This window comes from Poecile atricapillus, chromosome 1 (genome assembly GCF_030490865.1).
Source record: "Poecile atricapillus isolate bPoeAtr1 chromosome 1, bPoeAtr1.hap1, whole genome shotgun sequence".
Lineage (NCBI taxonomy): Eukaryota > Metazoa > Chordata > Aves > Passeriformes > Paridae > Poecile > Poecile atricapillus.
The window spans coordinates 31,859,593-31,876,170 of record NC_081249.1 but is presented as its reverse complement, the minus strand read 5'-3'; the positions used below and the strand labels follow the sequence as shown (position 1 = coordinate 31,876,170).

Below are 16,578 nucleotides of genomic sequence, written 5' to 3'. Positions count from 1 at the left end.
GGACCCACTCCATAACAGCTACAGTGTGCTGCTGAATGTGCAAATTAGGTAACGCAAATAACAAGAACTGCTGAAGAAAAGTTTCTTTAAAGAGCACTTTTGCAGAATTTAGCTGGCTGGATACAGGAGTCTTCAATGCCAAAGCCATCCAGCGTTAGTCCCAAGTAGCAGTTGAGTGTGTTTGCTCTTCCTGACTGTATCTCATCAATGTTTATGAATCACTGTATGTATTTCCTAGTGACTTGAGATAATTTGAGTCCTCTCTGTGTCTCAGATGCAGAGTCTGGGGAGGTTTTTTTCTTGGTTTATCTTATTTCCAACTAATCAAAAGAGTTCATTAGAAAGGAAGTACACGGTGGTAAAGAACAGATGACGGGTCTGTGTTTCCTCCCTGGTGTATGAAACAGGACTCAATCCAGTACTGGGCATCGAGCCAGGAGCAGCTCAACTCCTTGGCCTCAATAAAGGCCCTTTGCATCGATCTTGGAGTACAAAGATGATTGATTGAAAACAGCCTAACAAGGAAACCAAGAATACCACCACCTGGGTGGGAGTCACTGGCAGGCACATATATTTGCTCACTTGCAACAGCTACAAATCACCTTGGGAGCAAAGCATATGAAGTAGCAAGGAAAAGAGGAGAGCTGGAGCTCTCATACCTCTGTTTGCTTCAGAGGCCAATGTATGAATTGTGTGCAGGAGACTGGATATTGTCCTCAGTGTCAGAAAAAAGTGGCTTTCAGTTTTGTAAAAGTTACTTTCCAATTTTAATCTAATCCTCAGTTTTTATCAGAAGAAAACCATAATTTGCTCAGAATTTTGGACATCACTGGAATACCTAAGGGTGCTTAAGGATTAATTAAATGTCTTTTTGTTAAAACAAGCATGTTAAAATACCTTCTGTGGTCAAAGCAGGGACTGCATGCAAGTGCCCTTTCAGAAACAGAAGAATGAAGGGACTTTGTGATCTGAGCTGCTGCTTGAGTCAGAAATAGCAAGCAGATTTAAGGAATGCTGTACTGAGGGGAGAGCCACCTGTTGAAGTACAGCAGTGAAACATGTGGTGGTGTTCAGATGCATCAGTTAAAAGGCTTGATCCTGAATGATGCTGAACATCTGTACTCCTACTGAACATCTGTACTCCCACTGAACGTCTGTACTCCCACTTCCAGTGCTGGATGTTTTCAAGATACCCATTGACAGTATCAAATCCAAACTTTCTAAGAGGTGTATGTATAGCCATCTTACATTAAAATTTAAAAAATAAACACAGAAGTAACACACATAAGACACTCCAGCAATCAGTAGCCAGAGATGCTGTTTATACGTCGACACTTTTGTTCATCTTGGGTAAAATCTTCCATTTTCTTTGGTACAGCTGCCCTTGATTACAAGTATTATTTCTCATGCCATTTTTAAGAAGACATTTTCAGAAGCTACTGACTCAAGGCTAGAAAATAACTGAAGACATCTCTTTGTGTTGCTTGTGTTTTGGCAGCCTTCAAAGCTTTCTGAGAAATACTTGTTGCTTTTGACTCTAAACTGTAGTTTGATATCCAGCATATAGACATAAATATGTCTGACACAATGCCTGCCCTTAAGGGAAGATTCTTAAAAATAGAAAGACAGGAGCACCTGAACCTTTTGCAAGGAGACCATTCTGGATGATTCTCCACAGAGAGTCAAGATAGCTATGCTGCAGTTTTCTGTTTGCTCAAGTGGGGTTTTTTTCCTCATTTGTTCATACCATGAAATTTTCCATTCTCCACTATAACCTATCCAATTTAAAATGTAAACTTCACATTGCTGCAAAAGCCATTTGGAAACTTAAATGACTTATCCAAGAAGATGTTTGGCTTCATGGAGATGATAAAAATGCAAGTAAAATATAAACTACAACATAGCATGACTGGAAATATCTGAGCTTGATGAAAAGGGATTTCATGTAAACAAAATTTTACCTGCATAAGCATGCACATCTTCTTCCCATTTATACATTGTCTCTGCAAGACAGCACTGAAAATTTTTGACATATACTTCATTCACTCAGAAATTCTCTCTGGGACCACATTCATAAAACAGCCTCATCTGGCAGGGGAAGAAGGGAAACCTTCTTTATTTAAAATCTTTATGTAAATTTCTTTTGTCTTTTTCAGAGAGACAATACAGAGTCAAGAGAGAACATCTGAAATAAAAATTAAAAACTTGTTTAAGACAAAATAAAATTTCAGGAGGAAAAAAATCTGATTTAAGCCTCATTTATTTGTATAGCTTTCTTCAACAGCATTATTTAGATCCACAGTAGAGGTGGTAGGAAGATGTTCAGCTGAATTTTCAGCAGTATTTTCATCAAACTACCTATTTTTGCCAGAGCCAAACTGTTTCCAAGACAGATTAGCAAGGCTCTAGAGAGAGAATTTACTATGTCCAGGATTAACTGCATTTTGTTTTGAAACAGTGAGAAAAAAGTATATAAATTCACATATTTATTGTAATTCCTTTTTGATAAATTACTCAAGAAATTTTGTTTGATTTTGGGTGTGGATAAAAAATACTTTTCAAAATAAGTTCGATTTTGGAATGAAACTGCCATGTCCCATACAACTGTACTGAAGAGGGTAAGCTTTGGTAACTCAGTCTTGTTTGGCACAGAGGAAGATATTTTTCTTGAAAATATCAGAAACATTTCTAGAGGTTGTGCTTACAAAAATACTATCTTAGGTTTTTAATTAGCTTTTCCTAGGTTAATTGGGAATTAGCTCACTAACAGTGAGCTGCTCAAATACAAACCACTTCAATGTAGTATGTAAACTTTGCCTGAGCATTTATCTACTTTATGTATGTGTATGTATATATATATACATATATATATATACATATATATATACATGTGTATGTACATTTGTATACTGCAGGACTGACCTCTTATTCTGTGGAAATTCCCCTTTACAAGACAGATTTACTCTCCTTAAAGCAGCTTTCATTGACTAAGCACACCGCAGCCTTTTTTTTTTTCCTGTGTTTAACTTTCAACCACATTTGGGCACACAGATCTGTAGTTTCCTCTGTATATCTAAAATTCATGAAGGGTTAACATTCTCCATCTCACTGAAAGCTTTTTGAGAACAATGCAAAAAGAAGAAGTGAAAGCAGAGGTCATGCCATTTCCCATTTTAATAGTTAAAACAAGTAAAACACTTAACAGTTTCCAACCATTTTCTGGTTTTAATCACTTTACAAAGAATAATACAATTTTACTTTTAGGAGAACCAAGCCTGGGAATTTATTTCCTTCTCTAGGAAGCTGGCCATCTTTTTCTAGGCCTCAAATCCTTCATCAATATCTGAAATCAGCACCTTTTCTGATCCCTCTGAATTCTGCATGCTGAAGAGATTGTAGAACAAATGAGTTGTGTGATTTGTTTCTTTTTGGGTGACTCCAACCCAAGTAGATGAACAACCCCTCTGCAGCTCTGTATTCAGCTGATTTCTTCATAGGGCTGAAGAAGAAGAGAGGTTGAGGAATCTTTACAGTTTCACCTTCCTTACTGCTGCTGGTCTCATGTTGATCTTGCAAAAAAGCTCTGCATTTATCTGTTGTAGACCACAAAAGTCTCCCAAAACATCTTCAGCCAGCAGAGGATATTATTGTGGAAATTCTTGTTCTTACAATGGTTGTGTAAGTGCTGTGACATCAGTACTCATTTGCCTAGAGGTCAGTGGTAGCTGGGAGAGCTTTTTACAATTAGTTAAATTGCACCTCAGTGTTTCACTTGAACCAAAAGTTAATTTTCTGTGATGCCCAAGATCTGAGGTTCCAGCAGCACAAAGACTTGCAGGTGTGTCAGATGTTTGCAGTTTAGCCAAGTGGTCCATGCATCAGGAAGTGAGTTAAAGAGTAGGTATCCTCACAAAGATTGCTCATGTGTTTAGCATTCACAGATAAGTCTTTGCTGAGCTGGAATCAGAATGGTTTCAGAACACAGTGGGATGATGGTCCTCCTTATCTTGTTATATTTACAGCATTGCTTGTTCTGTTTCAGATGTTTGTGGCCCTTCTCTTCTGGTACCAGTTCTACTGCGGGTTCTCTGGCTCATCAATGATTGATCAGTGGTATCTGATCTTCTTTAATTTATTCTTCTCTTCTCTTCCACAACTGATTACTGGTGTGCTGGATAAAGATGTGCCAGCTGAAGTGTTAATTGCTGTACCTCAGCTTTATAAAAGCGGACAGAATATGGAGGTAAAAATTTCTTGATTACTGTAATTTCTTTCCTGAACATCTTTCATTTCAACTGAAAAACAGCCCTGCTCCCAAAGGGCAGATCACTGGTAAATACAGTCTGAGAAGTTAGTGTTATTACTTTGTGATATTTCTTATCTGAGTCAAAATGCCAAAAGTACACCTAAACAGAAGACACATAAACAAACAAAGTCCCAACCGGCTACATTTTTAATATGTGCCAGGAAGAAGGCTGGATGATTTAATTCAGCCTAAACTGAACACCTCCTTGATGGTCCAGGCTCACAAATAACCACAAAACTAAAATAGATTGCACCTTGTAGCTAGTGCAGGCTTTTACAGAATAACCTCACAATACTTACTCAAAACTTCAGTTCCCAGCCCTTTAGAAAAAGAAGAGAAAGATGGCCTTGGTAGTAAGCACGATAAACTTAGTCTCTGAGGGAGGTAGTCACAGATGATAAATTCAGCTGAAATATCTGTTGAAAACACCTTGTCACCATCTGCTTGAATTGCACAATGAAAACAGAAGGAATTCAGGTGGAATTTGAGCCAAACCATTCCCGGTAATTATAGGTAAAGTGTACTGTGGGAAAATCTTGCTGTTTGGCAAAACTGTCTATGTGGGGATGTTGTTTTGAAGGCTAAAGCCTTCTTATAAGTGTCTTACAAAGCTGTCTTCTGAGAGGACACAGTAAGTGGTTTTTGCCTCCAAGTGTACACCTGTATTTGGTACCCCACACATGTAGTGGCAGTACTAGATACCCTCCTGGAAAAATGAAAAGAGAATTTGAGTGTGACTTTAGTCCATTAGTCCAAACTCTGTCCTTTTCATCTGTTGTTTTCTGTTTTCTACATTTTTTCTGTTTCAGTGCATCACACTTGAAAGATCTGTACTATTAATATCTTCCTCTCTTGCACATTTTTAGGATGATAGAAATCTTGTAATGCCTTAAGGCTTGTTGGGAGGTTATGTCTGCCTGTCTTCAGCTGGCAAACTGAGAAGTCTCCCAGGTTCACAGAACAGTTATTTTTCATAGAGAAGCTCAGAGATCATTCTAAGTTGTTTTTGCTTTTTTAAATCTATTGATCGTATTCTCTTTATAGATACCTAAAAAGGCATTTTAAAAACTTTAAAATCCTGTTTCAGGTGGGATCTCTTCCCAAAAGGGCCTACTGTATTATAGAATAGTTTAAATGGCTCTGGAGGCCATCTGATCCAGACCCCTGTTAAAAACAGCTTCAAACCTGGAGAGGTTTCTCAGGTCTTTAACTAGTCCAGTTTTGAATGTCTCCAGCACTGGAGATTCCACAATCCCTCTGAGCAACCTGATGCAGTAATTAACCATGTTAGTTCAGAAAGCCAAGTAACACCATTATTCTTTCTAAGCATCTTTCAATTCCCATTTTTAGTCTACAATGATATTTTCCACAAAAGGAAGAAGATCTAGTTGAACCTGATGAACATATTTCATCATGTTGGAGATGTAGAATATGTACCAAAATTTTATAAACATTTTGTAATTTATAAACTATTTGTCCTTATATCTAGGTCCCTTATATGACCATCCATACCCCTGAAATTGCATATTTCTATAAACCAAAATGTTAGTTTAATATTGGTTTTATCAAGCAATTTTATGCACATACTTAGAGATATGTGTTTATATATATGTTTTATATACATATTTATAGCATATATTGCTACATGAATTGCCACTAGAGACCTTTGTTGTGGATGTTCTCTAAGTGCATGTGCATTTTCTGTTTTCTCTGTTGCCAATGTGATGTTGCTTATGCGATGTAGAACCCATTTATTCATATTCATTAGTGATCTGACTGTACTGCATAAAATAGGGCACCTTCACAAATATTTCCTGGCCTGAGCATCAAATTCAAATTACACCCTCTTCCAGGATAAAAAAGAAAAAAAGGCAAAATACTTCATCTCAGAACAGAGTGACTTGCAGGTAGACTGTTCATACTTCATCCCTCAGGGTAGCTGAATGATTGGCAAAGTTATGAAGCTGTTTGCCCAAGCCCTTAAAACTGCCCTTAAAATATGCCCCTCAAAATACCAATCCTGGAAGATAGTATCTTCATTATGATCTGATTTTCTTAATTTCTTTTTTTTAATGACACAGGAGTACCAACCACACATGTTTTGGATGAACATGATTGATGCTATGTATCAAAGCCTGGTTTGCTTCTTCATCCCCTATTTTGTAAGTGTTTGGTTTAAGCCATTCTATTTCAAGCATTTGGAGGAGAACTGGCAACACAGCTTGGGCTAAATTCTGTCTTCTTTCTTACAGACTTACTATGATTCAGAGGTGGATATCTTTTCTTGGGGAACTCCCATCACCACAATAGCTCTTTTCACCATCATCCTGCATTTGGCTATTGAAACCAAAACTTGGGTAAGGTACCCACAGCCTACGTAGAAACTCACTAGCATAGACATAATTCTTCTCTTAGTGCCACCTTTCAAAAACATAAGATGGTTGCTTCTTTCTCTCAGCACATTCTGTTTTTAGCAGACATTTATAAAAAGCATGGAAAGGGTTTTAAAATATGATCTGCAAACTGCTTTGTAGTGTTGTATCTGTAATAAGAATTTTTAACTGGAGAAGGCTCTAAACTCTGCCGTGCATGGATTTGACTCCACAAATTAAGAAGTTTTAATTTAATTTAGTCACAGCAAATTTCTCAGAATATAAAGAATCATTATGCTTACGTTGTTTTTTTTGGTTGTCATTCTAGACTTTTCTCCACTGGTCATCTTGCATCTTCAGTATCATTTTATTTTTCTTCGTGGCTCTGGTTTACAATGCTTCCTGCCCAGTCTGCCATCCTCCATCCAATCCCTACTGGACCATGGAAAGGCTGATGGGAGACCCTGTGTTCTATTTCACTTGCATTATATCACCAGTTGTTGCATTGCTGCCCAGGTATTGTATCTTCTGGCATATCTTTTCTTGTTTGTAAAGGCACTTTATGCATTTGATTGGGAGAACAAGAACATTTTCCACCCTCCATCTTTTGTTTTGCCTACCAGCCAACTCAGTTTCTTTCAGCAGCTGATTATTTGAAGCCAGGTCTAACCTATTCTGTGCTCCTGACCACAGGAACAGACCACAGCTCCTGGCCAGGGACCACAGGAATGGGGTAATTGTAGACTGGTGTTCAAAACTTCCGGCCATGCAGAGGTTTCCTACCCTGTGAGGTGTTCTGTGATGCTTCTGGATTCAGTCCATCCTCACATAAAATGCAGAGTACCCAAATATGTTAATGTTTATAAGTATGTTGTGGACCTACTTGCCAATTTGTAGATGTAGGAGGCTTGCTCTGCAGATTTATCCCCATTGCCTTTCCTCATCAGGAAAGATGAAAGACGGTGTGTAATCACAAGGTGGATCACTGGCTAAAGATACAGATTTATTACACTGCCTAATTAAGTTATTAATCAAAATATTAGCACAGCATTCAGAGCTGTCCATCTGCAAGCTTTCTTGTGTAGAGCATTATTTTTCTACGTTGTACTTTTGTCTTGGTTATTTCCCGTTAATAACGTATTGGGTATTTCCCTCTTTGATTTCTTTTCACATGCCCATTCTCATCTTGCAGATTCCTGTACAGAACCCTTCAGGGAACTCTGTTCCCCACCCAGCTTCAGCTTGGACGCCAGTTGAGTAAACTGTCCCCAGAGACTCGCACCCAGCTCCTCACCGAGTTGAATGTAAAGGAGACAATACGTCAGACACAACTCCTGGCCGACAGCTTCTCCCTGAGCCTTGGCTCAAATGCTAGTGATTGTTATAAGGCTAATAACCAAAGCACTCCTTTGCCAGCCTCTCCTCAAACAAGGGAGTCACTTTTCCGAGAGCACACAAAGGCAGAACATAAAACAGATCAGACTGCGGCTGCCTCTCCCCAGGGTGCTGTGTTGTATGAGGAAAACAAGCTCCCCTCATCAGCAGGTAGTCTGGAAAGGTCCGTGGGGTTTCATGACATTCAGTGTGGCACTTCGGAGGTGGAGTCATTGTCTGTGGGAACAACACTCCCATGGAGCTCAGCAGTCGACCAAGAAGACTTCAGTTTGTTGAAGTGGATCACATCAACTCCACTGTTCAGTCACATTGGGACTGTTTTACAGGTGTCATCAAGCAGTTTACAAAATGAAACACGGGACAGTATTTGTGTGCTTGGCTCTTCTTTGCATGTGGACTTCAAAGGCTTAAAAGAAGAGAGCTCAAATTGCTTGCAGGACAAAATGAAAGGAACCCCAACTGATCATTGTAAAAATGAAAATTCCGAGACCACCTTTTTATGATGTGGGCCATAAATATATTTATATATTTTTTATTTGCACACATTTATAGTGAGATTACTCTATATGTTTCCAAAGGTGAAACAGAAAATCAAAGGTACAGAATGATTATTTAAGAATGTTTAAATACAGTTTATTGAAATAAGAGCTTTAAATATAAAAAGAAACACTTGAAAGTTCCATTTATATTGTTTTATTTTTTCATCTCATTTTGTAAGGAAATGCCTTTTCTTTATTTTTCAGATGCTTCTCTTTTATTCTGACACGTACTGTAAAAGCAAAGGATCTATCTACCATATTTGAAAGGGTTAGATTCAGCAACAACTATTGATATCATTGTAGGCCATTCAGTAATCAAGGAGGAAAAAACATGTTAATAAAGAGTCACTGTATTCCATCCATCATCTGCTTGCCAGTGTATTTTGTCACTGAGGCAAAGCTATGGAATTATTATACACCTCTCTGTAAATGTTAACAGTATTCTACCACCACATTAATAATACTGATATTTTATAAATGACACCATGTTCTGATATTGCAGCCATAGCATTCGATGTGTTGTGATAAAACAATAAATAAATGACCATCCATATTGCAAAGTGACTTCCCAGTCTGGCATTAATTGTAACTCAGCCCTTCCCTTGGAGTAGCTGGTGTTTGGCTGGGCATGGCCTTGCATCATGCTGTACAAAAAGCTCGCTGCTTGTTTGTAAGGAAGGATTTGGTGGCAAAGAACTGGTGCCTCATGTCTGCTGTAGAGTTTGAGCTGGGAAGCCTGTGATCTTGGGAGCTGGAGCACTACCACAGCCACTGTTACCAAAGAGGTCTGTTCTGCCTGTTCATGGGATGAAGGCAGAGTGGAATTTTGTGAGACACCTTTTCTGTTGTTTCAGCCAGGTTAAATCGAGTCCTTGGGGATGGTGAAGCCAAATGACCAGCTCTGAAGGTACATGCTAAGCAGAGGTATTTGAGCCTGGTGTAAAGCAGGCTATCTCCAGCCCCAAAACAGGAAGCTGCTTTCTGAGGTTATCTCTGAGCCAACCTCTCATGGTTGTAAACCCCAGACTGCCACTGGTACATGGGTGTGTGGCTGCCCTGTGCCAGACTGATGGATCCCAGGGGCTTTAGCCTGGAATGTTGCTTGGTTCTTTCACCCCTGGTCACCATGACCACAGATGAACTATCCGCTGCACTTCTCCTCATTGCAGGTTTTCATGGCCTTTGTATTGCTTGCCATCAGTTTTTCTAAGGCCACAACTTGTCCATGCCATACTCTGTGCCTGGCAACCTGCCTGCCCTGTGGATTGCCTCAGTGTGGCAAGACACAGTGCCTACCATCTGTCACTTGCTAATCCACCCAGGATCTTTTTTTTCCGAAGATTTATGTACACTGGCCTCTTTCCCAAAGGCTGAATTGATAATATGATACTGTAAAATGCCAATGAAAGGAAGAGATGAAAGCAATGTAAATAAGAGCAGTCAGCCTGTAAATACGTTACCCTCATGAAACATGACACATCCATATGTAACTAAACTGCATTTTGGGATTAGAATTGACTAGGGACACGGGAAAGGCACTAAGGGACTCACTGTTGCAGTCTCCTGTGAACAGCATTTAGCATATGATTGATTTGAAAAAAAATAACCCGAAGCTGAACTTCTTCCTTTTACCCTTGAGTTAAAGAGCATTGGTTTATATGTATAGGTTCTAGTGGAGGAAAGCACACCTATTGACTCATTTGTTACTGGCTAAAAACGTGCTGGCATTCCTCTGCTATATTAATTGTGACTGAAATGAGGCACTTGGAGTGGCCACTCAGTTTCCACAAAGGCAGGTGGGCATCTGCCCTGTCAGAGCCACCACGAGCCAGGAGTGTGGGTCTTGGCACACCCGTCTGAAGCAGGGCAGATGCTGTGCCCTCAGAGCACTCTCCACTCACTGGCAAGGGAGCCTGCAGGACTCAGTTTGGCTGTAGGAACCCCCTTTGCAAAGGTCCCTAGCTGTGGGAGACAGCTGAGGTATCTGCTTGCTCTACCAGCCTGCTCGGGCCTGTTAGTAACTGTTGGGATGACTCTGCAGGTGATTTTCTTGCGAGGTCAGCTGGCTGTATTTAACACATCCTGTGCAGATTGCCATTGGAAAGAACTCATCTGTGTGGAGATGCAGTGTCTTTTAATGTCAGAGGAGAAGTCAAATGACACTTTGAAATGTGTAAATGTTGCCATTTGATTAGAAACCTTCATTTGATTGTAAAACAGGATCTCACAGAAGGACACAGTGTCAGATACCAGGCAGGGCTCATAGGTTTGCAGGATGTTAAATTCAGTCTAAGAGTGTCATGGAGTCATAGCAGGAGCTTGCCAGGAATGCTGCAGGTGTGTGCCCTCTCTCAGTTACTGCAGCAGCCCTAACAGCCAGGTGAGGATCTCCTGGGCTTATTGACTCCTCTGCATCAGGAGTCACCTCCTTCTCACAGCAGTATTAGTGTCCCACAGGCCTTCGTGGGATTTCTTAGCAGCAGAAAGGGCTGGAGCATCACTGGGCTTTTGCTCAGAGCTGTATTTCATGATACCCTTTGCAAAAAGAACCTAAATTCCTCTCTGGCCATGCCTTTTCAGTACAAGATTTGGTTTTGTCGTTGTGCTTTCAGTGTTTCAAAGATTATTTCTTTTGTTGGTAAGGGATAAAAGGGTTCCTTTGGGACTGAGAGGTGCTCATGCACTGCCAGATAGATGTGTTAAGTTGCCACTGTGGTTGTGACTTGTACATCTGCATCATATATTAAGGGAAACTCTAGACCTCAGTCCTCAGCTGCTGTAACCATCATAGCATCTCCAATATCTGCAAGCTGACTTAACCCAGCTGGGAATCAGGCCTCCACAACTGCTCTATTTAGTTGCAAAATAAAAATAAACTTAAAATATCCATAGAGATTTATTTTGAAATACCTAAGGTGTAAATTAATCCCTTCATACTAAAAAAAATCTTTATCATGGCAGCAATCCTTCAAAAATGAATTAATTTAATCTTAAAAAAACCAAATAATCCTGCTGACCTGAACGGAGCTGTGGCCTCAGCAGGGTTGCTGGTGTGCCTGCTGATAGGTAGGAAGATGTGCCACACTGAGGCCAACATGTGCCAAACCTGCACAGCGAGTTACCTGCAGGCAAGAACCAGGTCAGGTGGATGTCTGCAGGCAAGTTGTCTCCATTTTCTTTTGGGAGATACATTGTAAATAATATCAACAAAATGTAATTTAAACCACAGTTTTGAGGGAGAAAAAACCCAAACAGACTTCACATTTGGAAAGAAAATATTAAGCAAACTAATTATTTACATTTTAAATCAGTTCTCTCTTCAGCTGCCAGAAGACAAACACATCAAAGCATGTTACTTGCTGGGCTTTAGGACTTGTCAACATTTTGAAGCTGCTATTAATATTTGAAACATTTTAGCTAAATAAATACTAATTGCTTTTTGAAGCTGTATACATTGATTTTAATAAAATAGAATAAACTTGTAAAGTTTATTCCTCTTGGTGCAGTTGAGCAGTTATATCAGGCAAAACAAAGCTTTAAATGTGTGAGGATAATCCACAAAAAGCATGCAACTATTTATGAAATAAGGCAATTAAAACAATACCCATGTTTGGTCTTTTACCAACAACAGCCCCCTGTACACTGTTTGAAATAGTTGCACTGAATTCTGCAAGCACTTCTCTGTCTGCTTGATATTTTTGGCTGGAGTAGTCCAGATGAAATTAATGACTGAGAAGAAGAGAGTTGTGAATTAAGCATCACAGTGTTCCATACTTCTTAGTCTTATTTATGTGAACCAATTTCTCAGTGATTTATCCATTTCAAAAATTCCTTCTGGATGTATAAAGATCTTTTAGAAACAGCCAGAAGTGTTCTATCAGGATGGTTCTCTAATCTCAGAAATTATATCTCATGCATATGCCAGGGCACTAGAACTGGGCAATAAATGTCAGAACAGGAACAAAACAACATTCCAGTGTTTTTTCCAGGCTTTTCCAGCTATACATCACTGTTCTGTGTGCCCCGTCATGAATCTGCTTTCCACCCTCCTGCACTGGCTGTGAAACCACAGCCATACACCTTGATTAAAATTTCCTCATACCTTTTCAGATTATTCAAAGACTGTTCTTGCCTCTCTTACATGACTTCCTCAATGACCTTGCATTGAACTTTATCATTTATTCACACCCAATTCACTGCTCAGGGCAGCGGTCTGTGCTTGCTCCCAGTTCATCTCCTGTAGGCTCTACCCACTTAATCAACAAGCACTGCTCTGTTGTGCCTTAAGCCACCTTTCTAGTGTCATGCTCACTTTTTGCTCCACGCCAGGCTTATACATTCTAAACATTACTGACTGCCAGATCCACACACACACAAGATGTGAAGGATTTGAGGAGGTTTACTCATTCAAGTTGCCATATAAAAGGGTTCTGCATGAATACTGGTTTCAGTAAATGGAGATGTTCAGCTTAAAATAAACTGTCAGAACTGTGTGTGCTTGAATCATCCGGGAGCGACAATTTATAATATAAACATAAATCTGCATCAAAACTTGAACTAAATAAATACATTTTTTAAAAGTCTCATGGTTTTGCAGCAGCTGGTTATTGATCCAGACTGATCTATGCCTTGGGCTTTCTTCAGTCCAGCATTAAATGCAGCCATGTGCTTTTGTAAGGGAGCACACATGGCAGTTCTGAAAACTGATGCTGATAGAGCCATGCACTGTGATAACGGGTGTGTGCCAAAGGCACTGCAGAAACCACGAAAATCAGGGGCATGCAGGTGTAGCAAAGTGGGGAAGGAAAGGCACTGCTGGATGCTATTCAGAAGTCCCATGGGATAAGGGGATCTTCAGAGGTTCCCAACTGCCTTCTTTTGCCTTTAAAAAGGTTCTGCACCCTCTCTGCCTGCTGGTGGACTTGGCTCCATTAAGCTTAAATTTCACTGGAGCTGTACCACAAGTGAATTTGGTTTGTTTCTTGTAGCTGAGAATGGATAAGGGGTTGGAACTGAACTAATGCTGAGATGCTCAGATGGAGGTAGGTTGGCACTTGCTTTGCCAACAGGAATGTGCTGGCTGTGCCCTGGTCAGGACCTCCCCCAAGCCAGAGACCAGGGCAGGTCCCACTACTGGTCCCACAGTTCCTCCCTGTGTTGAAAACCAGGGCAGGAGCCATAGCAAAAGGATCCCTGGTGCCCTCCCAGGGCAAGCAGCTCTCCACTGCTCTCTAGGCTGAGACCACAAATTTGTTTGCAGTGTCCTGGTAGTGACCTGGAAGGAATAGATAACATGGCAGAGAGACTTCCTGCTCCATGAGGAATCTCCTGTGCTGTTGCATAAAAGGCTCCATGTTTCTCTCCCATGCTCTCCAGTATGAATCCTGGCCATCAGAAAGCCATGGGGTGGCTGCACTTCCTGCAATGGAAGAGGGGAGTCCTCTGCTGCCTCCTGAAGGGACCCCTGAAGCACCTGCACTGAGGCCACTGCCCTAGGGGTGATGGGCACCTTTGCCAGTAGCAACAGCTGCATTGATCACCCCCTGTGCCTCTCACTGAGGGTCCTTTCTGCTGAAGGAGACTCCATGTGGTCACAGCCCATGTATCTTCAGCTGAAAAATGCAACAGCAGAATGTTTTGCCCTGGATTAAGAGGTTCAGCAGGTAAAGATTTACAAATGTCTCTGGGTCTGGACACCCATATCCAGACAAAGCTTTTCCAGCTGTCCTGGACTGTGAAACCCTGCAGTGTATCACACACTCAAAGGGATCATGGTGCTTTGTGTGCTTTAAAATTTCCTGTGGTTTCCTGGGAGCCTGGCCACCCCTAAATCTCAAAATCTAGAATTAGAAACCACTGTTAAAAATGGTAACAGTTCCATGAAGACTATGCTTTATTTACATGGAGGAAGAGCAATTAAAAGAAAATACTAACTTTTAAGGAAGGCTTTTCTATATAGCTGCATGAGGAATTATCTCTATTTTGAGCAGCAGCTTCCATGTGGCTTTAAGTACAGATGTTTGCTCTGTGCAGCAATGTCTCCCTTGATACATGAAGTGCAGCACTACATAAATCCTTCCAAGATGAGGTTTAGCATATCCTTGCCAGGGTGGGCAAAGACAGCCGGGTGCTGCAGCCAGTTCTGCTGCTGGAAGGACTTTAATTGGGCCAGCTGTAAAAGTCCTGTTTCATCAGCTCATCTTGCACAGCACTTGCCTGTGATGTAGCCCTGTGCAAGGTATGGCTAAACAAACGCCTTCTTAAAAGCAGGTTAAAGGCACCAGCATTTAGCTTGCTCACGGCTATCACTGCAGTGTGGAAATACACAATGCATGGAAATAAATAGTGAACACAAAATGCTTGAAAGAGCCTTCTGAGAGACTTGGAAAAGTGTCTGTGAAGGCAAATAAAAGCTGCCCAAACCTGGTGAAGTGACCATTCCCTCCGTAGGGAGATGTTCTGGGACTTTAATTGCTCTTCATTATCTGGGCAGTTCCCCTAGTCAGGACAGGGTGCAGGTTTCCAGAGGCAGTGTTGACTCAGAGCTGGACCATGGGGCCTCTCACTTTGGCCCCACAACCCCTAAACACAGCATTGCTGTAGCTAAAGTTAGCATTTCCTGGCCCCAAATTCCCCATGGTATATTGCTGGTGCTTGTTCATCACATTTTCCAAAAGCTGCAGGTTTTAAAGTCTCCAGTTTATTTCTGGACCACCCATTTTACGTGCATGAAGGCACCGAATTGTTCCCACAGCCAGACTTGCTTGGATGTAGTTCCTACCTTTTCACCCATCCTCACTTTCCTTCCCAAAACACAATGCCCACAAAAATCTACTTGGACTTTCAGAAATCCAAACCATGACAGAGATATTGCTCACAATTTGCACGCCTAGAAACAAAGCAGAAATGTGCTAATGGAAACAGCAGAGATGCCTCTTGTTTAAGTAGCATTTTGGCTGACACGTCCTTCACACCCCCCTCCCCCACAACTGCCCACTGAAGGGCCTGATGCTGCTGCTTATCCTATTCTTTACATGCAAATGTTCCAAAACTTGAGAGCAAGAAGGGGGATATTGGGTTTTTCACTTTAAAAACCTGAAAATGCAAAGCTCTTCTTTTTTTTTTTTTTTTTTTTTTTTTTTTCAAATTGCTGATGAAAATGTGGGGGTTATATTTACTAAAAACCCAAATTACTAACAAACTCTCAATCAACCGTGTGTACTGTTAGAGCTACATGAACCATTTTTATCCCGAGTGGGCTGGGTGTTTGCAGTTTGTAAGATCCCTGTCATTTTGCAGACACAATTAACTTCATAGCTGGATTGTTTTGCTTAACACTCAAGAGCTCAATAAAGCCATTATAGCTAAAAGCTCCTTGTAAGATGATGGAAATAGAAAGTTTGAGTTGGCATCATCTGGAAACTGAGGGCAAATGATGACATCATGTGAGGCACTGCAGGCAAAGACTCCTCTCCCCTGAGGGCCCATGGAAATTATCTGTCAGTTTTAGGTACCAAGACCTGCAGTTCATCTGAAGTTTTTCTGAATTTTGAAGATCAAGGGTGAATTAATTCATTTATATCCAAATGTACTGGTGGTGTCTGCAACCATCAAAAACAGGTGGCAGCATTTCCTGCCCATTGAGTGTCGCTTTCAGCAAGGCCCACAGTGCAGGGAAGCCAGGTTCTTGGATTATTCAGTGCTAAATAGAGAAAGAAAGATGTCAGCTTTTCCAAAAATACCCCATGTGGTTTTATTGCATTCAGTTGGCTGCTGTTGTAGCCCACCAGCAACCGCCCCCTTGCCAGATGGCTCCTGCTCATCCGGGACTGAAGTGGAGCGGTGACTCCTGTCATGAGGTTTTGGGGACACATCAAATGCTGAGAGGTCTCAGTGGATACCTCTGCCCCTACCTGTCCAAGAAAGGGGTCACTGTGGGAGTGGGCAACTGTCCTCTCTCAGCCCC

The 16,578-nt window shown here is 41.0% G+C and overlaps 1 protein-coding gene across 1 annotated transcript in view; it reads left to right on the top strand.

Moving 5' to 3' along the window:
* Positions 1 to 9,162, top strand: part of ATP10A (ATPase phospholipid transporting 10A (putative)) — a 110,640-nt gene extending 101,478 nt beyond the window's left edge. Inside the window, exons 17-21 of the mRNA XM_058828620.1 lie at positions 4,043 to 4,243; positions 6,388 to 6,468; positions 6,559 to 6,663; positions 7,007 to 7,194; positions 7,871 to 9,162. Of these exons, the coding sequence (XP_058684603.1) occupies positions 4,043 to 4,243; positions 6,388 to 6,468; positions 6,559 to 6,663; positions 7,007 to 7,194; positions 7,871 to 8,576 (1,281 nt within the window). The 3' untranslated portion in view covers positions 8,577 to 9,162. The remainder of the gene's footprint in view (positions 1 to 4,042; positions 4,244 to 6,387; positions 6,469 to 6,558; positions 6,664 to 7,006; positions 7,195 to 7,870) is intronic.
* The last annotated feature ends 7,416 nt before the right edge of the window (positions 9,163 to 16,578 follow it).